Below are 22,226 nucleotides of genomic sequence, written 5' to 3'. Positions count from 1 at the left end.
TATACAATGCAATATTACTCAGTCATCTAAAGAATGAAATCTTGCCGTTTGCAATCACATGGATGGAGCTAGAGTGTATTATGCTAAGTGAAATAAGTCAGTCAATGAAAGATAAATACCACATGATTTCACTCATATGTGAAATTTAAGAAACAAAACAGATGAACAAAGGGAAAGGAGAAAAAAAGAGAAAGAAGGAAGCAAACCATAAGAGACTTTTAACTATAGAGAACAAAGTAAGGGTTGGTGGAGAAAGGTGGGCAGGGGATGGGCTAAATGGTTGATGGGGACTAAGGAGGGCACTATCCCGTATATGTTAACTAACTAGAATGTAAATGAAAACTTGAATTCAAAACCAAAAAAATAGTCTATTTCAGTAATGAAACAGTTTATAATCTAAATCACTAATTATAAAAAAAACACAGCTGGCCACTATGACATCACAAACCTCCTCTGGATGCTACAAGGTAGGTAAATTTTTCAGAAGCATGCCTCATTAACCCAATAGGGATGTGTGTTTTATCTGTGAAATGGACAAAGACAGGGCAAAGAAGAGAGAAATAGGACTGATCTATGAATCACAAGACTGGGGCTCTTGTCATGGCTTTGCCTTTGAACTAGGTCTAACTGTGGATACAGTCACTTCCTCTTAATTGAGCTTTTCCGAAAATGAGGTGCTAAAGAGGCAGATCTATAAGATTCCCTTCAAAATGTCGTAATTAACAGAGCAAGAATAAATCTTTTGTCTGCCACAGAGGACCTCCATTTAAGGTCAGCCCCCAGTTTTGGGTAAAGGAAAAATGACCAGGTAAGAAATGATTCTTCCAAATATTAAGATCTAAAGAAGTATTTGGTAAACTCTGCCAGCTAACAACTGTCCTAACACCTGGAATCCCAAACTTATTCAGAAAGCCTACCAAGCAATTTTAGTGTTTCAGCTGTGATCTTCACAAGCAGAAAAATGAGTAATAGAACTAGTTTCCCTTTCCACATGTGACTGGGCTCAGATCACTTCCTGAAAAGTGGTGTGTGAAATCTGATTTTCTACCTTCAAGCTGAAACAAGCAGTACCTCTTCTGTGTAAAGGTTTTAAAAATAAAAAATTAAAAAAATTAAACATGTCATTCCTTACTTTGTCATCTTGAAAAGAATTTCTTTGGCTACTTAGAAATACAGTCTTAATTTATATAATCACGTATTCACTCAGTAAGTATTGAGCACTTACTATGCATGCAGCACTGGTCATATGGCTAGGAGGCACACACACACACACACACACACACACACACACACACGTATGTATCTTTATTCCAAAATCCGATGGAAATTCATGGAGGGCAGGTCTTAGTATAGGGAGAAGCAGATAGAAGGCATGTGATAAATGCCTCTCAAATACTTCCAAATGTGACTGAAAGAAAGGAGTACTACTTTTAAGGGATATCTTGAAACTTTGAAGAGATACCATAAAAATGATTTGTCTTAAAGCTCATGGTTATTCTATTCCATATTAATAAGAACACAGTTCAATTAATAAAAATGGTAAAAAACTGTACTTTGAATATATACACAACCAGATGTGGAGAAAGAGGATATTAAATTTTTGATAAAAGATTCCTGTTCTCAATGAGTTTAGAGCAACCTGTGATGCATACAATAATTTCTCCAAAAAAGTAATAAAATATAAAGTTAAACAATAAATCCAGAAAATTCAAACTGAGGAAAGCTCCTATCTCTTTGCAGAGGAATTAAGAAGAATGCAATAGCTACCACTTTTGAGTACTCTGAGTAGTGTTCTAAGCATTTTGCCCATGTTAATTCATGTAATCCTTATTACCCAACCCTGTAATGTAAGGCCTAATAATTTTACACATGAGGAATGTCTTAAAGGATGTATATAGGATTTTGACTGGGGAAGGAAATTCCAAGCAGAGTGATGCACAGTGCGAGTGTTTGTGGTCCAGAAGGAAACCAGGCAAGCAAGCACTGGGTGACACAGCTGGTCAGCTGGATGGGGTCATGGTGTGAAGAGTTTATCTACAGTCTGTAATTCTGGAGACTTGGGGGACCAAACATACTTTAAAGGAGTGATGTGATCAGGATTGAACCTGGGTAAAATTAATCCAACTAGTGATCTGGAATAGATGGAAAATGGAGGCAGAGACACCGGTTGACACACTATTTGGTATGGTTTAGGCAAGAAGTAGTGAGTGCAAAGGCAAACAAAAGTGACGAGAAGGAGCAGTGGATTCAACAGACAGGAAACTGTATATGATTTTATAACTGATAACAAAAGCGGATGAGGGAAGGGAAGACTTAAACGTACCTGGTGCTTTCAAATCTAGCTAAGTATGATTGCATCAATTATTAAGAACCAGTAAGTAAAACCTCACCAGATGAATCTTCAGCAAGCTGCTGTGTAAACTCACAAACACAAGAAACTACCAACAGTCTGCAACATTAGAAAGAACTTATCACAGAAAAAATTTAAAATTTCATTTCATTTCACACTAATTAATAATAGGAAACAATGTGTATGAAAAATCTTACCCCTTTGCTGTATTCACTCTCTGAATCACTGCTAAGTTCCTCGGTATTCATATTTTCCAAATCGGATTCCCCGGGTGCAATAGGCACTGTCACTGTCAGGCTGGGATTATGAATAAATGATTGACAATCACTTTCTTCCATCAAATATTTGTCCACGCTGCTTCCAAAACCACTGATCTGGTCTTTTTCTTTGTGGTAATTGTGATCTCTGTTCATTTCAGCAAGTGTGCGGTTAGATATATAGTTTTCCTTCTTACTATTTTGATCTTCTGCTCTTCCTGTGTCTTTGGAAACCTTTGGTTTCTTGGAAAATGCTTTGAGAATAAATTCACGTAAGGTTTGTTTCACATAATTTATTCCCTTTGTAATTCTGGCCACTGCAATCTGGAGGTTGTTTGCATCAGTATCTTCTTCAATTGCTGTAAGATTGTCTGAGCTAAATGAGCTCAATAATAAAGCCAGAAATAGATTGAGGACCTACATCAGGATGCGGGTGGGGAATGGAGAAATAGGGAGACAGGAAATAAAAAAGAAAATAAGTACATTTTTCTGAAATACAGGCCAAAATCCAAACCAGTATTAAAGGTCCCTGCACTTCTTCACACAGAGAGAACATGTGATAGGGTAGAGTAGAGCCCAGACTCCTCTACTGTCTTGTCCATCCGTATCCTGACTCCTGGGAACTCTGGGAAGCAGAGGTCAGCCATACCCAGGAAGGACTTCGCATGAGGATCAAAGAGAAGGCTCTCTTCCCATTATCGTTATGTCATTCTTAAGTTCATCTCTGGCCAAATTCCCTTTTACGGGAATAAAAAGTCTACCTAATGTTTACCTGTGATTAATATTTGTCACCTATGAAAAAAAGTAGAACAAGAAAATTGTGAGGAATGTCTGTTGTGCTGAAGTAACCTATGCCAACCTCTGTGCTTGCTTTTCCCAGAAGAGATATCAGTTTTTTGCAACAAATGGAACATATAATACTCGCAAAGCTCCTGTAATAAAATATTCTGTCCAAGAATTGTGCCAGCTTGCAACTTAATGAGGCTTTTAAAGCATAGAAAAGGACCTGCCCACTGAACCCAATTCAAATGAGATAATGGCATTATGACCGACTGGCTTCATGCCAATCATTTGGCCCTGGAAGAGATAATAAAAGAGCACAGGACAACAAAAATCCTGTTTGTATACAAAACCATTTCTGTTTTTCCTCCCTGAGGTAGGGGTCCAGGCGGACTCAACATTGTAAAAACAAAACAAAACAAAACAAAACAAAACAAAAACCTCACAGAGAGTTGAAAGTATTTAAATTTTATTTAAATTACATGTAAATATTATTTTAGATAGGAAACAAAAAGGTAATTGAAATACCCTTTCATGTAGGTCTCTTCGAGGGCAAAACTATCTACCTCATAAAAATAATCAAAATTAGGCCAAACTGAAGAGAAGGGACTCATGCCTGAATTTGGGTCCCCCCTAAAACAAATCTGCAGAGATATAAGTAGAAGAACACAGGTTAAAAATGTCTATGTTAATATGTTTAAGAGAAGAGTCTGAGGGGGAGCAAGAAGAAGAAATCACAGAAAACAACTGTGATAAATCCTGAAGGAATTCTGAAAGAGTTTACTTTCATTTTGTCTTTCTGGCCAATGAGAAAACATATGGCATTATGAGATACATGTTTATTTGTGTGTATGTTTTAATAGGAATATTGATGAGAAGCCAAAGTCTCATTCTATAGCTTTAGTCTCCCTAATTAATGCAAGTGTTAATAGCCTTCCTTTTTTTTTCTTTTCAAATTTGTAATTAACTTTATTTTTTCCACATTCATTGAGATATAGTTGTTATATAACATTGTATAAGGTTAAAATGTACATGCTGACTTGACATGTTTATACACTGCAAAATGACTACCACCAGAGTGTTAAGGAACACCTCCATCATGTCAAAGAATTATCATTTTTTTGCAGTGAGAATATTTAAGATCTACTCTCTTATCAACTTTCAAGTATATAATTCAGTATTATTAACTATAATCACCATGCTGTAAATTAGATCCCTAGAACTTACTTACCTTCTAGCTGGAATTTTGAACTTTGACCACCATGTCCTATTTCCCCCACCTCCCAGACCCTAGTAATCACCATTGTAGTGTCTGTTTCTATGAGTTTGGCTTTAATAGGATTTCACACCTTTCAATAATGTGCTCCTGTCTGTCATATCTTCATTAAAGATAATAACAACAACTTCCATTCCATCAAAAATCATAACAGGACTCTACTATTCTATCAAAACTACTCATATCACAATGAAAATGAAGTCCATTCTATATTACACATCCATTATCAGCTTAAGTATAGAAAGAAATATTAATAAAATGTATATCTGATTCAATATCATTCTGATTAATGTTCTTTCTTATTGTTTTTAACTAATTTTAACTAATTGGTAGTAAAATTAACTAAGGAATAAGTGAGAAAAAAAGAGAGATCTGCTTAGCATATAACTCTAATATGCAGAGGACTGTATCAGAAACATAATTTATTGTTTTTCTTTTTAGATTCTAATTCTATATCATTGGTAATTCCTGATCCAAGAGTTGGTTATCTATTTTGTGAATTACACTTCTCTTGTCTTTCATTATCACTAGTAAATAACGAATAAATATGATCATGAATAATTATTACCAGTTCCATATGGATTAAACATTCACTGAGATATCCCATCTATTTTTAACTATAAATTCATATTGCTTTTCAAAGTAAACCATTACTCTCTCACACCTGTGGTTCATGCTTAAATATTATTTTATATGTTATTCAAAGACCCACTTCAAAATTCTTCTCTGAGTCACTGTTCAGAACTTCTCTCTTTTCTTCCAAAGTATCAAGAGCATTTATTTTTCCCTCACTGCTAGCACCTACCACTTCTTTATCTGATAATTTCTTGTCAATAGATTGTAATTACCTTGAAGACAAGGACAAATTCATAGGTATATATTTTTAATCACCCTGCAATACCCAAATATAGTTCCTTTCACAGTGAAAGTAATAAAAATATTGAATGAATAATTCGAGAGTGCCAAGGAATCCCCCTCACTTCATCCATGCCTGAGTGAATACTAAAAATTTAAATCAGTTGTGACTAATGGCTTTCATATGGTAAGTTTTGACATCTTAAATCTTATAAAGGCTACATTTCAATATTTTTATGTCAAAATTTTGGAAGAAGTATACAAACAAATCACACTATGGAGCTTATGAATACAAATGTTAAATTCAGAAGAAGAACCAGATGGAGCATATGAATTTTATTTCATGTTGGAAGGGATTTATAAGCCTGTATAAAACTAGTACATTTATTACTACAACTAGAGGATGATTAATAATTACAGAATTCTAACTCATGGAGTCTATATGTTGTGCAGTAATGGTCTAGAACTTGGATTGCATAACTTACTCTGTATATGTCTAGTCATTTAATGGCACAAAACAGTACCATTTCATATGTGATTTGATGAATGTAGGTTTCTGTCCTACATTCTGAATTACTTTTGACATGGGGGCTTCAAGGACAAGAAAAAATTAGCAACTTATTTTCAAGCCAGTGGAAAGTCAAAGTATTAACCATATAGTTGTTACTATACCCTAACTCCTGGAATCCCTAATGAGGAGTCTGATGCCAGGTAACAAACTAAACCAAGTCAACATGGTGGCTTTGAAAACTGAAGCAAGTGAGTCATGGAAGAGCGTTGATCCCAATTTTCTCATTTGTAAGCTTGAAAGTTTTTACCAATGGGCAGGTAAAAGAAGAAGAAACAGAGAAGGAGTATAAGCCAAGCAAACACAAATGGAGAAGAAGAAGGTCATTTGTGAACGAAAAGCTTTAGAGCAGTGGTGGGCAAATCTTTTTCGGTAAAGGGTGAGATAAAAAATATTTTGGCCTTTCTGGGACATAGACTCTCTATGCAACTACTCAACTCTGCCATAGCAGAGTAAAACAGACATAGAAAATTATGTAAATGAATTAGCATGTCCTTGTTCTCACAAAATTTTGCTTACAGAGCCTGAAATTTATATTTCATATAATTTCCATGTGTCATGAAATATTATTTTTCCTTTTTTTTAACCATTGAAAAACAAAAACAAAAACAAAAATAAAAACAAGCGTTCCTAGCTTGCAAGGCCATACAAAAACAGGCAGTATGCTAGATTTGACCCATGCGCCATAGTTTCCTGATCCTCGGTATGGTTGCTAGTTTTATTATATAGGACTATAGTGCAATGGGACCAGTCCTTTCAGTTGCTTTGTTCCATTATAATTTCATTTTTGTTATTAATTTAATCATATTCTATTTACTAGTATAACTTAATATTCGAATGGACTTTTAAGAGACAGGAAAACCACAGATTTAATTCATATGACATCGTTATCAAAATGAGAGAATAAAGTAGAAAACTTTCCAATAAAATAAATATTGTGAAGGGGCACCTGAGTAGTTCCATTAGTTGTCTGACTCTTGGTTTTGGTTCAGGTCATGGTCTCATAGGTTGTGAGATGGAGCCCTGCATCAGACTCTATGCTCAGCAGAGTCTGCTTGAAGATTCTCTCCCTCTGCCCTTCCCTCTACACATGCACACTCCCTCTCTCAAATAAATAAATCTTTGAAAAAAATATAATAAAATAGGTAAAATAATATAATCATTGTGAAAAAATATAAATAAAGCTTATCTGTCAGGGAAATTGAAATAATACTTTCCCATATTAAAATGACCAATATTCTATTATAATTAATAGTTTTATGTGTAATTAACCCTAAAATTATAAAATAACTGGTCTTATCAACATTTAACAACTGTCTCTGCGGAATTTTATACGTGTGAACCTCTGATTACGTACCACTAGGTTTCCAATGACCATGACCATCATGTACACAATAAGGCACATGGCTTGACCAGCGACCTCCATACAGTCCCACATGGTTTCTATCCACTCTCCACACAGCACGCGGAACACAATCAGGAAGGAGTGGAAGAAGTCATTCATGTGCCAGCGTGGGAGTATACAGTCTTCATTGATCTTGCAGACACATTCTTTGTAGTTCTTACCAAAGAGCTGCATGCCAACCACGGCAAAAATGAAGACGATGATGGCCAACACCAAGGTGAGGTTACCCAGAGCCCCCACTGAGTTGCCGATGATCTTTATCAGCATATTCAGTGTTGGCCAAGACTTTGCCAGTTTGAAAACTCGAAGCTGAAAGGAAACACAAAGGTTAATGTTAATTATTATGAAAAATGTTCAATATTTCTAATGTTGAGTTTTGTTCCAAATTTTAAATTCTAAATTATCATTATTACCTAGCTAAAATTGATCATTTCTACTTTTTCCCTGTCAGCTATTTTCAATATTCCTCTTATTTTGTTGTACTTGCCACAATATAGTTACCACACATATTTTTGAAGGAAGTTCAGGATTACTGTAATGGTTTATGGTTTCAAACATTATTTGCTTAGAATTGATAATTTATCCTTAATTCTACTTTCTGGTACTTTAAATTTTTTAAACTTTGAATATATTCCGATAGTTTTATCTACTTTTTCATGCTGACATAGGCTAGAGCCCAATATGTTAAAGAAAGATGCTCTAAGTCTTTACATTTTTATATTTTTTACAGCAGACAACCACCATTTTGGGGACAATAATTTGATCTTTAGTTATCAAACCTACCAAGTAATGAACATATTATAGGAATTAAAATTCTGTAAACTATAAGCTTCTTATTGTGAAATAAATTATGGCCGACTGACAAAGAAATATTTTCTTTTATTCACTTACATCATACTAGTATATACAACTGAATATGTCTTTGAGACCCTAAAATTAACTCAATTATGACTGACCATTTCTTCAAGATGTTAAGATTAAAAAAGTCATGTGATTTTTGAACTCTTTAAGAACTTTTGTGGTGGAATGAAATTAACGATACTAGATACTAACCCTTAATCTTGTCTTTTGACTTGAACCTCCAAAAGACTTAAATAGTAACGCAAAGCCTTAGAAATACCCCTTTATATATGGAACATAGTGGTAAGGTTGGTCTATATTTACCAGTCTGAATGATCGCAGAACTGACAGTCCTTCCACATCTGCTAGGAAAAGCTCCACTAAACTTAATGTCACAATAAGGCTGTCAAAAATGTTCCATCCTATTTGGAAATACTCATATGGATCCATGGCAATTAATTTTAAAACCATTTCAGCTGCAAAGATCCCAGTGAAGACCTAAAGGAGAAATATAATGTTTTTTTCCTGGTGTTACTAGACGTATAGAATCAAAATAGTGATGATTATGACTATTTGTTTAGCATCACTGTACTTCAGGCCATGCACCCAGATCCTCTGTGGGTAGCTGAATTTGTTAAGTGTACAACTCTTGGTTTTGGCTTAGGTGGTCATCTCATGGTTGTGAGATCAAGCTTCAAGTCCAGATCTGTGCTCAGTGTGGAGTCTGCTTGAGATTCTCCTTCTCCCTTTACCCCTCTCACTCATGTTCTCTCTCTCTCTCTCAAATAAATCTTTACGAAACAATGTAACATAAATAGAACCATGACAATTAACACAGTCAATTTTTGCAAAAAAAAAAAAAATGTGGGTCAATAAGTTATTCTGGAAGAAAATGAAAAGGAAATATAGATTGATACTGAAATTTTGAGCCAATCTTTTTTCTGGTCTGACTACTCCTAGGGTAATAGAGAATATGTTGACTCACTCTTTAAAGATTCATCAGTAGAAGAGGAGAAAGTATTTAACTGACACAGTGGGAGCTAAAGCAAGACTTCCAAAGCTTTGACACAAAAGTGCATCACAAAACATCATTAATTCATGACATTGTTATTAAAGGACTGACTTAAAAAGACAACAGTGAAGGACTTGTTTATGAATCATTCAGGTTTGACTTGTCTCAGAGAAGCTGACCAAAGAAGGCTCAAAGGGAAATGGTGAAGTCTGTAAGTGCTGAGTCAATTTAAAAATAATGCAACATCAAGCAGGGAGTACCCACACTTTAGGTTCTGGCAAGTGATAAGAAACATGATAAATTCTTTTGAGCTTCACAGTGATGCAGTCAGCTCAGCAAGAAGGTACTGATATTCATGATCTGTTCTTCCACCGACAATTAGAAACTAGATAGTCCTGTCTTTTTTATTTTTAATTTTAATTTTTTTAGTAGCATTATAGTATAATATTGCTTTCCATGTCAGTTACATACAACACCAGTGCTCATCACAACAAGTGCCTCTTTAATACCCATCCCCCTTCTAGTCCTGTCTTTTTCAAAGAGAAACAGAAGGGAAGAAGAACGCTACCTCAGAGAGCTCGTGCAGTACATACATCTTAACTGAAAACACGTGGGAGATAAGACTGACTCAGAAACAAACTCTTTGACTTCGAAGATCAATTGTTTTGGGTTCGAGGCAAAACTAAAATTATCTTATACAGACATTCACAAAGATATCCAGAGTTATTCACAATTTATGAAGGGTCAGAAACTAGGACCCTTTGGCCATGAAATAGAACTTCAGCCTGCTTCACACAGATTCTCAGAAACTAACACTTGCCATTTGCCCTAAGGCATTAATTAGGCCCAAATGTGACCAGCACTGCACATTTAAGAGATCACTCTGGCACCCATTTTCCTAATAGGATCCTCTGTCATCTTGTGACCTATAGATCCCTTCCTGAGTGTCCTTGTGTCTTCTGTGTCCATTCCTCCTGTTTTGGTATCTTGGTGTCCTTATTCTTAAAGGGTTTTTTTGTTTGTTTTGTTTTGTTTTAATTTATTTGACAGATTGAGAGAGCACAGGTAGGCATAGTGGCAAGCATAGGGAGAGGAAGTAGCAGACTCTCTACTGAGCAGGGAGCCTGATGTGGGGCTTGATCCCAGGACCCTGGGATCATGACCTGAGCTGAAGGCAGATGCTAAACCGACTGAGCCACCCAGGCACCCCTTGGTATCCTTATTCTTAAGGATTCTTTCCGCATCTTCTTCAATTTCTTTCTTTCTTTCTTTCTTTTTTTTTAAAGATTTTATTTATTTATTTGACAGAGAGAAATTACAAGTACACTGAGAGGCAGGCAGAGAGAGAGAAGGAAGCAGGCTCCCTGCTGAGCAGAGAGCCCGATGCGGGACTCGATCCCAGGACCCTGAGATCATGACCTGAGCCAAAGGCAGCGGCTTAACCCACTGAGCCACCCAGGCGCCCCTCAATTTCTTTCTTGAGTGTTCTATAGTTCCTCAAGTACAGATCCTTTACTTCTTTGTTTAGGTTTATTCCCAGGTATCTTACACTTCTTGGTGCTATAGTAAATGGAATTGATTCTCTGATTGCCCTTTCTGTATATAAGAAAACAACTGATTTCTATATATTGATTTTGTATCCTGCCACATTACTGAATTGCTGTATGAGTTCTAGTAGTTTGGGGGTGGAGTCTTTTGGGTTTTCCATATAAAGTATCACGTCATCTGCGAAGAGTGAGTGTTTGACTTCTTCTTTGCCAATTTGAATACATTTTATTTCTCTTTTTTGTCTGATTGCTGTTGCTAGGACTTTTAATACCATGTTGAACAAGAGTGGTGAGAGTGGGCATCCTTGTCATGTTCCTGATCTCAAAGGGAAGGCTGTGAGCTTTTTCCCATTGAGGATGATATTCAGTGTGGGTTTTTCATAGATAGATTTTATGAAGCTGAGGAATGTTCCCTCTATCCCTATACTTTGAAGCGTTTCTGCTAAATGATTTAGAGCATGATGATGATAATAATAACAGTAACAATAAGTTTATTAATGACTTATGACATGCCAGACTAATGAGTAGAAAATATTTAATCCTCTCAACAATATGATAAATGAATTGTTAATTTATATTACAAATAATGCATTATTTTTCTTATATCACAAACGAGGTATTATGATTATTTTATACATGAGAAAATTAAAGATTATTGAGATTAACACATTTTTTTTTTTAAGATTTATTTATTTGACAGAGAGAAATCACAAGTAGACAGAGAGGCAGCCAGAGAGAGAGAGAGAGGGAAGCAGGCTCCCTGCTGAGCAGAGAGCCCGATGCGGGACTCGATCCCAAGACCCTGAGATCATGACCTGAGCCGAAGGCAGCGGCTTAATCCACTGAGCCACCCAGGCGCCCCATTGAGATTAACACATTTGCCAAAGGTCATATAACTGATAAGAGGCAGAATCAGAATTCAAATCCAGGACTTCGGGACTCTAAAGGCCCAGACACTTCATTTGTATGTAAAACAAATCATCCATAATTTTTCTGAAAATATGTGGAGAATGTACTCATAAGGCAGCAGCCATGTAATTATAAAATGGGTAAGAAAGTATCAAATTTGCAAAATGTTGCTTCAAAGAGACAAGCCAGCTGAAAACAAAACAAAACAAAAGACACACTACCAAGTCCCAAGATGGTGGCCCTGTTGGAAATAGTATTGTTATAGACCTCTATACTTCTGCAAAGTTATTTTAAAATAGCATCACTAGAAACTTGACTCTGTACAATGATTCATATTGTGAATTCTGGATATGGATAATTATATAGCTACATATCCATCTGACTGAAAAAAAAGAACTGGCAATCATGACAACCAAAGAGAAGAACTATGGGTACATAACATGCACTGAGAAACTCACCAAATTTCCCACAGCGAGTACATTTTTGAATTCTTCAGTCATTGGGTGATGTTCCATAGCCATAAACATTGTGTTTAAAACTATGCAAATGGTAATAGCAAGATCTACAAAAGGATCCATTACAATAAAATAGACAAGCTTTTTGAATTTTATCCAATATGGAGAACAATTCCAGATCAAGAATGTGTGTGCAAATCTGTACCACCAGGGCGGACATTTTTGTCTGGACTCTTCAAGTTCTAGGGGAAAAAAACAACAAAGAACATGAAGCCAATCATTTATTTATTTTATTCCTAATTACGTACAGTACAAATCAGCAGTATACATGAACACTGAAACAAGTTTTCTGTTTAGATTTTGCAAATTTGACAGTACTTCTTCTACATAAGCATGGCATATTACATAAAAATCTTATATCACAATGTTCATTTACTAGAGCAAGCACAAGTTAGGGGGAAGGCAGTGAAATTAATGACTCAAAGCAGATATGGGCAACTCCCAGAGAAACATTCACTTAGCATGTGATGGGAAACAGGAGAACCTATGTTTTTCTTCATGGAGAAATATATATTTTCCACCAATATATATCCTTTCACAGTGAAAGCAATCTCAGAACCAAGAGACTAGAAATAGTTTATGGACTGAATCATTCAATAGATATGTCATATCATGAGCCCTTTTATCTCTCACCATTAAGTTTAGGAGGTGGGTGGAAGCTTTGTCTGAGGCCATCATGGTATATGTGGGTATGAGCTGGCTACCAATGGATAAGATGGGACCTTGGGCATATTGTAGGGGAGAGTGGGACCCAATACATTTTAAGAGTTGCCATCCTTAACTCTCTTCTCAACGTATCTCAGGGTCTAACCACTATTATTCCCATTATGTTCTCTAAATTGCTTTCTCTAGCACTTTTTCATCATATTCTGAACAGATGTTGCATCACATATTACCATTTTATAATTTTACTTAATGTGCTCAGGGGAAGCAATTTATAGACATCTGGAAGTATGTATTATTTTTTGCATATTAGAGAGAGATAAATTCAGAGAGACTATTTTAAGTTTCTAAGACTATATAGTGAGAACCACCCAGCCTTGGGTTAACCTTGATTTCATTAATTACCATTAAGCTATTTATCTTTGAAAGGTCCTATCACCTAATGGTCTCTAATCACAAAACACTATGAATTTTTTTGAGCACATAAAGGCCATTCCATTAGTATCCATTGGTTATCTTTACTATGGTTTATAACCAATTTTTATTCTTTGAATTCTTCCTAAGAACTTCATATAACTATTTAAGGCTGACCAGGATTTATCTAAATCCTGTTTAAAAATCTGTACAGGTAAGAGGGTATTATTACATACCTTCTACAGTGTTTGTTAATATGCTTACTCTACTCATTGCTCTTTGTCTCAGATTGGGATCATTCAACATATCTTCAGAAAGAATATAAGAGCTGGAACGTCTTTTCTTGTGTATTTGATTGGTTGTACCCTGAAAGAAAAAAGATGATGAATTAAAGTTTTAAGAATAGAACTCTAATAAATTATAAGCATAGAATAAAATCTTGCTTAGGAAGCTGTGGTGATTAAATTAAGGTAGAGACTAAATTAAATTAAATTAAGGTAGAGACTAGGTTGCTGGGTTGGAATCATAGCTCTACTACTTACTGAGCATGTTATCATTGGAGAGTTATTTAACTCCTGTCTCGGTTCCATCACTGGTAAAATGGGGATAATCATACTACTTGTCTCATATTCTTGCTTTGAGGATTAAAAGAATTAATGCTTAGGAAAATAAAAAATAAAACAGGTCGCTTTTATTGTTACAATCACTTTCATCATCTCTCTTTCCGGGTCTTGAATTTATTTAGATCGTTTTACCATGTCAGAATCTTACATGAAAACAGCTAGACTTGCAGTGATGTGTGTTCAAGGGGCAGAACCTCGGTATTCTCTGATAAATTTCTGTAATTATTCTTTGCTGAGGTAACAGCATTAATGGCGGCGACACTAAGGGTTGCCTCATGAATTGCTCTGAGTGTATGATGATAAACGACTCCATTTGAAAAGGACAATGGAGACTGATGGGAACTGTAGCAAAATGGAGAATGTAAGCTCCACCTAAAAGAGGTGACCACTATTCCGCTCGAAAGGATTGTTGGCATGCAGGACTATGAGCTCAGTCTTACCATGTACACTCATTTTTATGTGAAAATGTCTTGTTTTTAAATCTTGGCAACTGTTTCAAAGTTAAAACACTACACTGGTTCAGTGTAGGCCCATAATACACATACACAGACACCACTCACACACATATACACACAAACAAGTATACAACTCTGTATGTATCACATACATGTCTGCTTAGCTGTGGTCTGTGTGCTCTGTGTATATGTATAAACATACACACACATCACCCTACAACCATATAAATATAGTTCTATAGTTTTAAAGTTGTATAGTTGTTTAGATACAGTTATATATGTGTGTATATCAAAACATGGACACACGGGCATATATTTATAAATATATAAAATATATGCCCGTGTGTCTATCTGTATGTATATATGCACATACATGCACACCTATCCATAGGTGGCTATTAGATCCAATCTCTAATTTACTGACTTTCCAGAAAAGGCAATTTTTCTCCAAGTCAAACAGGAATAACAAATTCTTTTTCATGTTCACATGTGTTAGTTGTCAAGGTCATATTATTTGTCATGCAATTTTTTCATCAAAACTGTACATTTTGCCACACTATTATGTTCATTGCATTTCTATTGAATCCTAGAGTATCTACTAACTCCTTTAGTTTTATAGTCTGTTTCAGGATTTATGGTAATACTGATTTTTCCCATGGCAAAAGTAAAGTCTTAAATAAAAATATTTTATAAAAATATATGAAATAATACCCAAATTTGATATAAATTATGTATTTCATAGGGAATATATCATTGAAGAGAAAAACACAGCAAAGATCTGATTCTGTAGAAATTTAACATGCTCACTTGATAACGAAAAATATTTTGGCAGAAAGGTCCAAGCTGTATCATGCAAGCACAGAGGTCACATGTTACCTAAAAGCACATGCATTCATTCTAAGTGAAATGTTTGTGGCCATGACTTTGATGGAACTTTATTCTCACTAAAAATACCATATTGTCTGAAAATATGAATGTATGAATAAGTAGCGTGAGTTCAAAGGTTGTTAGGTTAGTCAAAACCTCTGCTGATGTTTAGTCATGCAATATAACACAGTGAGTGATCTAAAGAGATAACCTGGAACTCTAGAAACCGGAAAGAGCTCTTTCAAGTCTAATCGGACTTTTTTTCCTAACCACTCAATTACTCCTAAACTCTTGAAATTGTTGCTTTGGACCAGTTGTTTTGTTTTAGCTATTATGTGTATATGTTTGTATTAATGTATGTAGTTTGGATATTATATTCTTATTTATAGACTTCAGACAAAAGAGGGGTTTTTTTTAAACAAAAACAGTAATTTTCATTTATGTGTGGGGGAAAAAGCATAACTATTTTAAATTATTTCCAGATTAAGAAGACTACCACACACTAGAGAAAGAGCAAAAGTGTGGTGGATTAAGAGCACAAGCTGCTCTAGTTCTTCTGGCCTTGGTTTCCCCTTTGTAAAACAAGGATGATAATATATCACCTTGCAGGGCCACTGTAAATACTATATACAGGCTTGCTGTTGTTATTACTATTTTTAAAACCCAAGATTCCTTGCACAAGGAATAAACAGTATCTCGAAAAAGATAGCAGGAGGTGGCAATTAATCCAAACTTCCTTACAGGAAGGGGACCTATTATCAACTAATGAGATCAGCATTAACCATGCATTTCCTGTGCTGATACATATGTATATATCTTTTGTACATCGCTTTCTAAAGGGATGGCTTATAATAGTCAAATAGAATTCCAACAGATAAATTCCATTTTGTTCAAAAATGGAGTGTTAAATATCTTCGCATTAGACGTCTACAGCATATGGGATGAATGAGTTACAAAGGTGGATTTCTACAGTAGAAGTATTGCAAAATGCAGAGCCATTCACAGGACCAGAGAAGGCCCTTCTAGCAGAGACTGACTGATGCAAGAATAAGGGCCGAGCCATGCCTGAGCTATTTAAAACGTCCTTACGCTGTCATCAGAAGTTGCCTTATCTATTATCACCTCTGGCAGAAGCTGTCCATTGGGGAGCATGAGGGCTGAGGGTCCATCCACCAGGGAGACCACACCGTTGCAGTCCACGGCACTGTGCATCTTCCCCTTCACTGGCGGCACTGGGGGGGACCTACTGGCTTGGCTGATGTTGCTGCCGCGCCGCTCCCGAGCTCTGTGGGGCACAAACAGCGAGCCCCGCCTGCTCTCGCTGTCGCCGAAAATGCTATGCTCATCATCGGCAAATTCAGTCTCGGATCCCATATCTTTCCCTCGACCTTTGAAACTGAAAAGGCTTGTTCGGCTGCTGCGTCTTCCAGAAAACAAGGAGCCTCGAATGCTGAGCGGTGACTACAGAAAAGAGAAAAGGTGATGTTTATGTGCTGAAGGTCCTAAGAAGAGCTGCCATCGACACCACTGGGCTCAGTCCTGTACGGGGTTTAAAAGGAACGTATTTAAAAATGAAAGAATTCGCCGGCAAGACAACTTTTTCCAAATCAGGGATGAAAAGATGGGGTGAATCCATCCTTTCAGGATCAGGTAAATTATTTATTGCCACACAGGTGACTCCTACCCTGGTCTACAGTGACCTCTCCATTGTTTCTCTCCCATTGAACTTGCTACGAAGAACATATTACTTATAAAAAGCATTTGGCATTTTTTAAAGATTTTTTTCATTTATTTGAGAGAACGAGTGAGAGAGAGAGACAGAGAGAGCACAAAAGGGAAGAAGCAGACTCCCCGCTGAGCAGGGAGCCCGATGTGAGACTCGTTCACAGCACCCTGAGATCATGACCTGAGCTAAAGGCAGACGCCCAACCGACTGAGCCACCCAGGCGCCCCAGCATTTGGTATTAATACCTGATGTTTAGCTTTTCACATGTCAGTCCCTAAGTTCTGTAAGTAATTGAAACTCTCTGGAAGCCAAAGATCACGCTGTATGCTTCCTTGCCTTCCACTGCTTGCGTCTCCACTGTACATACCGGAAACTCAGTCAAGGTATGTTGAGAAAGACTGTTTAGTGTCAGTGAGTTTACAAAGTCATAAAACCCTAGAACTTGAGGGAGAGAGTGCCTGACATCAAAGAGGGAGGAAGTTGTATCTGTTTGACTCATGGCCAGGATAAACTGTGTCCATAAACCAAACTGGATCTCTGGAAGTGCCTAATTCAATACACATTCGTGCTTCCTATGTACACAACAAAGTGGCAGGCACTCTGAAAAACAGAAAGTGAGTATAACAAAGTCTCTGCCTCAAAACTGGCCTGGTTTACTCTTGTCCTATTTCCTTTTATTGATATCACATGTATTCAAGTTCAGCCTCCCCAGCTCAATTATGGAATCTTTGAAGGCAGGGACTTTATCTTTTAGTGTCTAGCTGGCAGCGTCTTACACACTTAAGTAGTAGAAATTTTAAATGTAGACATCAATGAGGATAGTAATTCTGAGTGTGGCACCACAGAGCAGACTGGAGAAGTGGAGAGGGCAGAGGCAAATGTGTGGGATGAGTGGCATCTGAGCTAATGAATGAAGAATGGATGCTACTACAGCAGGAGGAAAACAAAGAAGAAAATCAGCCCACTTAGCGAACACCCCATGTGCTAAGTAATAAAGGTACAGGGCATGTAGGTAAGAGTGAATAATCATGGTGGACTGAGGGTACGTGAAGGTAGAGAAAGGGGGGAAATAAGGTGGAAGCCAGTCCACAACATGGAGAAGATGTGGGTCTTGTTCTGTAGAGAGCGGTTATTCAACACAGTTGGGTTTGGGGGGTTTTGTCTTGCTTCTTAAAGTTGAGTCAAGGAACAGCTCTGTTTTAGAAAAATGATTTGGGAAGGTTGTGTGATAGAACACTAGGAAATGTTTAGGAGAATAAAAGAAGCAATTGTTCTTCTTGGAGGTTCATAGGCAGGGAAGCCTGAGATATGGAGGTCTCCATGGAAAGAGAGGAACAAAGGGAAGAGAAGTTTTACATAAGTAGAAATAAAGACTGTGCGACTAGATGTTAGTAGCCGAAGTAGTTGGGGGGTGGAAGCCATCAAGGTGTCTCCAAACTTTTCCAGTGTGGGTGACTTCACCACTGTAAGTAGTGGTGGTGAAGAAAAGTAGAGAAACCAATCTAAGATTAGTTTTTAACCAATGAGGTATTGTGAAATACAGACTAGATAAAAATGTAAAATATATAGTATAAATAATTTTTTCATTTCCACAACAGTTCTCCTGAATACTGTTTCAAAAATTTGTTTGTCAGAGAAGATCATATGACAATGCTGAAACTATAAGGTCCTTCAAAAATGGTCAGAATTCAATGGAAGACTCTGGACATCTACATTCTTTCCATAAATATCCAACAGTCAATACGTTTTTACCTAAAAACATACCGATGCAATCATTCACTCTCCTTTCCCGAGATCCTGTACTTCAAAATAAAACATTTTGCTCTGTAATCCTACCCCTGGCGAGATGCATTTGATAGGTGCAAGTGTACCTGATTAGGGGTAGTCAGTCTCTTTTCATGTGCTCGTCTATGACCTTCAACACCAAGGTGGAAACTTTGTCTCCTGATACTCTCCTCTGATTCCGATTTGGACAACTTCTCATTATCTCCCTTTTCTTCCCCACTGGAAAGCTTCTTTTGATTCCTTTTCTTTCTTCTGTTTCTTCTTTCTTTAGCACTTTTAGAGCTCAGTTTGGATGTTTCCGAGGAACTCTCAGAGAAGCCCATCATTCTGCTTCTCCCAATACTTGTGTACTCAGCTGCTGCAATTGCAATTGCCTGTTGAACCAAGAGGCCACACGTACAGTAAGTCATTTCCAAAGTCTACCGAATGATGCGGCAGCTCTCTGCCATGAATGTTATTACACTATGCATATAATCATGTTCCTTGTATAGGAAGTGATGCCATTTTCTTAGCACTATGACCAGATCCCTTACCGAGCATCTTCTTATTGCTTCTCTTGCATAGCAATAAAGTCCCATCTTCCTTTGGAATGAAGCTACTACACACTATTGCTATATTTATAGTAAAAAATTTAAAGTAGTATATATGCCCTGAAACAAATAATGTATACATTATATGTTAATAAAAAAATTTAAAAAATAAGATAACATATTATATATGAAGGTTTTACTAGGTAATTTTGGAACATAAAACTCACATAAGCCATACGATAAGAAAATATGTACATCTTGTTCAGGTAGTTAACTCAGTATTATCAATAGAGTCAGGCACTCAGTTTAATAAAGTGAATTGTTTGAAAATGAAAATGAATGATTACAGAATTCAAGTCAAGAAAATGAGAGACTTCTAAGGGTTTCCTAGAAAATTCCTGGGATTATCTAGTGTTAACACTTTATTAAAAAGATTAAGTTTTTATTATTAAAACAATCCTTGTAAAAATTTGGATAATAAGGATATTGTGAATAAAAAATAAAAATCACTCATAGCCTTGCATCCTGGAAATGGTGTTAATATTTCTTCTAACCTTTATATATAATATTTAAATTGTATCCTTATTATACTCAAGTTTGTATCCTACTGCATAATACATTATTATATTAATACTTTTCACTGTTAACAATATTCTTAAAACACAATTATAGGGCTGAATAATACTCTGAGACACAAAAATATCATAATTCTATTAACCATTTTTTTAATTTTTAAATTTAAATGTTTTTCTGATTTTTAATATTATCAGATAGTGCACTGAACATCTTTCTGCATTACACATCACTACCTTCCCCCTAATAAGTTAGATACTTTGAAGATATTTAACTAGGTTGAACCATCAAATAAATTTTAAACTCTTACAGAATATTTAAATTTGTGTTCGTTTAGTATAAACCTTTGCAAACTTTTCCACTAAAGGGTTCCTCTGGAGACGGGAATGAGGAAGGATCCTCAAGAATTTGTGCCTTAGCCTAAAGTGGCCACAACCATAAATATAGAGTTCCTTAACATCTCGTGTTTTTTATCTTAAAAGTTCCTGCCACGTTAACAAAAATCGATGCACATTTTGGTTTCTACCCCATAGAGTATCTGTTAACGTAAACATTTAAATAATTTTCCCTGAACTTTTGTATGCAATTGTTACTCTGGTGAAACACACCATATCTGTTTTGGGACTTTGCATGATACTATACATCCTGAGGCATCATGGTTTAGGAGGAATGGCCTAGAACATTTTCTGTGCTGGAGTGGGCTGATTAGGGGGAAAGGTACAGTGGGGCACATGCCGATTCTAACTCAATCCAGAATTGGTTTCTTTGACCACCGCAGAATTTAAGAAGAAAATTCTGTTTATGTTTAAAAATCCAGCGAGGAAATCTCCCTAGGGAAGGCCACTAAGCCTCTGTTATTCTCCTTTGGACTTGGACTTCTAGAAAGAATTTTAAACCAAATAATAATACCTCAGCTTCTTCTTGCTCTTTTTTAAGACGATCTAACATCTGTTGAAATTCTAACTCCTTTTGCTTCGCTTCTTCGATGTTTGCCTGGTTCTGTTCTTCATAGGCCATGGCAACCACAGCAAGAATCAAGTTTATTAGATAAAAGGAGCCCAGAAAAATCACCACAACAAAGAAGATCATGTAGGTTTTCCCGGCAGCACGCAGCGTCTAGGGAAAAATGGAAATCATTATTTTAGGAACACAAAGATCTTTGGTAAATTATTTCAACTTGAATGGCATATTAGGCATAGAGAAGGTGGGGTAGTTTGGTATAATCTCATGTTATAAAAAATATGGAGGAATAGAATTATATCTCTAAAGAAAACAATCCGTATTAAAATGCACACTTTTTTAGTACAAAGGATGTAGTAACCTATTAAACTTATTTTAAAATTAGGTATGATTCTTCACTATTTTTAAGACTAATAATCTTAACTTTTTTGTTTATCCACAGTCTGAAAATTACTCAAAGACTAACTGCTCTGCTCATTATCAAATTAGAGGACTAAATGATATCTATATTCTCTTTTACTGATCAAATTCTATCTCTACTAGGAAATATTAATGATGGTGTATTATGTTCACACAAAGTAGACAGCTTTACTGAATGATTTTATCTGCTCATCTACTCTTATATTTACTTTTCATTAACATGTATTAAAAATTTTTGAATGCAGTATATGGCTAAAAAAAAATTCAAATGTTCTAAAAAGCTGTTACATGAAAAATATCTCCTATCTCTGATGTCTCTTCATTTCCCTTTTCTATCAGTCATTGTTGTTACGCAAGTTTTTAGTAGTGGGGCTGTTAGGTTAATGGGTATATTTATTTTCATTTTCATAGGAACTCCATGTTGCACTCTACAGCAGTTCCCAGCAATGTGTGAGAAAGTCTGCCTCCCCACATCTCAGCCAGACAGCGTCTCTCTTTTGATCTCCACCATTCTAAGCGGTAAGAAATTAGAGGTCACTCTAGCTTTAATGGGCCTGTCTTTCATTTTGAGAAAAACTGAGCATCTTTTTATATACTTAAAGTTGTCTGTATTCCTTTTTTCCTCTGAAGTATATTCTTACAGAATTTCTATATTCATTTATAATCTTATCAGAAATGAAGTCAACAAAGAACAGGCCAAAAGAAGAACCTGGCAATTCTGAGAAAAGTGATTCATTTTCATTTATAATAGAGAATAACCATTTTCACCTCCTTCCTCTTGGGATTGGGTTCTAAGAATATGTAAGGGAAAAGATGCAGCCCATAGGCCCAAAAGGATCACATCCAAGCTGGAGGAGACGGCCACGTGAATTCACAATTACAGGATAAGTGATGGA

At 36.1% G+C, this 22,226-nt stretch overlaps 1 protein-coding gene and 1 long non-coding RNA gene across 5 annotated transcripts in view; one reads left to right on the top strand and one right to left on the bottom strand.

Annotated features, from left to right (window-relative positions):
• SCN9A (sodium voltage-gated channel alpha subunit 9) overlaps window positions 1–22,226 on the bottom strand; it is a 170,328-nt gene that overhangs the window by 61,192 nt on the left and 86,910 nt on the right. Inside the window, exons 10-17 of the mRNA XM_045066692.1 lie at window positions 20,860–21,066; window positions 18,934–19,221; window positions 16,426–16,797; window positions 13,628–13,757; window positions 12,258–12,496; window positions 8,656–8,829; window positions 7,444–7,800; window positions 2,548–3,024 (exon numbers count right to left, since the gene is read on the bottom strand). Coding sequence (XP_044922627.1) covers window positions 2,548–3,024; window positions 7,444–7,800; window positions 8,656–8,829; window positions 12,258–12,496; window positions 13,628–13,757; window positions 16,426–16,797; window positions 18,934–19,221; window positions 20,860–21,066 — 2,244 coding nt within the window. The remainder of the gene's footprint in view (window positions 1–2,547; window positions 3,025–7,443; window positions 7,801–8,655; window positions 8,830–12,257; window positions 12,497–13,627; window positions 13,758–16,425; window positions 16,798–18,933; window positions 19,222–20,859; window positions 21,067–22,226) is intronic.
• LOC106004975 overlaps window positions 1–22,226 on the top strand; it is a 165,436-nt gene that overhangs the window by 110,332 nt on the left and 32,878 nt on the right. For all 4 annotated transcript variants that reach the window (XR_001178103.2, XR_006602482.1, XR_001178102.2 and 1 more), the window contains 2 exons: window positions 19,119–19,248; window positions 21,742–21,849. This is a non-coding gene — a long non-coding RNA (uncharacterized LOC106004975). The remainder of the gene's footprint in view (window positions 1–19,118; window positions 19,249–21,741; window positions 21,850–22,226) is intronic.

Source organism: Mustela putorius, unplaced genomic scaffold (genome assembly GCF_011764305.1).
Source record: "Mustela putorius furo isolate JIRA1106 unplaced genomic scaffold, ASM1176430v1.1 tig00003869_pilon_pilon_pilon, whole genome shotgun sequence".
Taxonomy (NCBI): Eukaryota; Metazoa; Chordata; class Mammalia; order Carnivora; family Mustelidae; genus Mustela; species Mustela putorius.
Note: the sequence above shows the minus strand (reverse complement) of the source record. Positions and strands in the feature narration are given on the sequence as shown.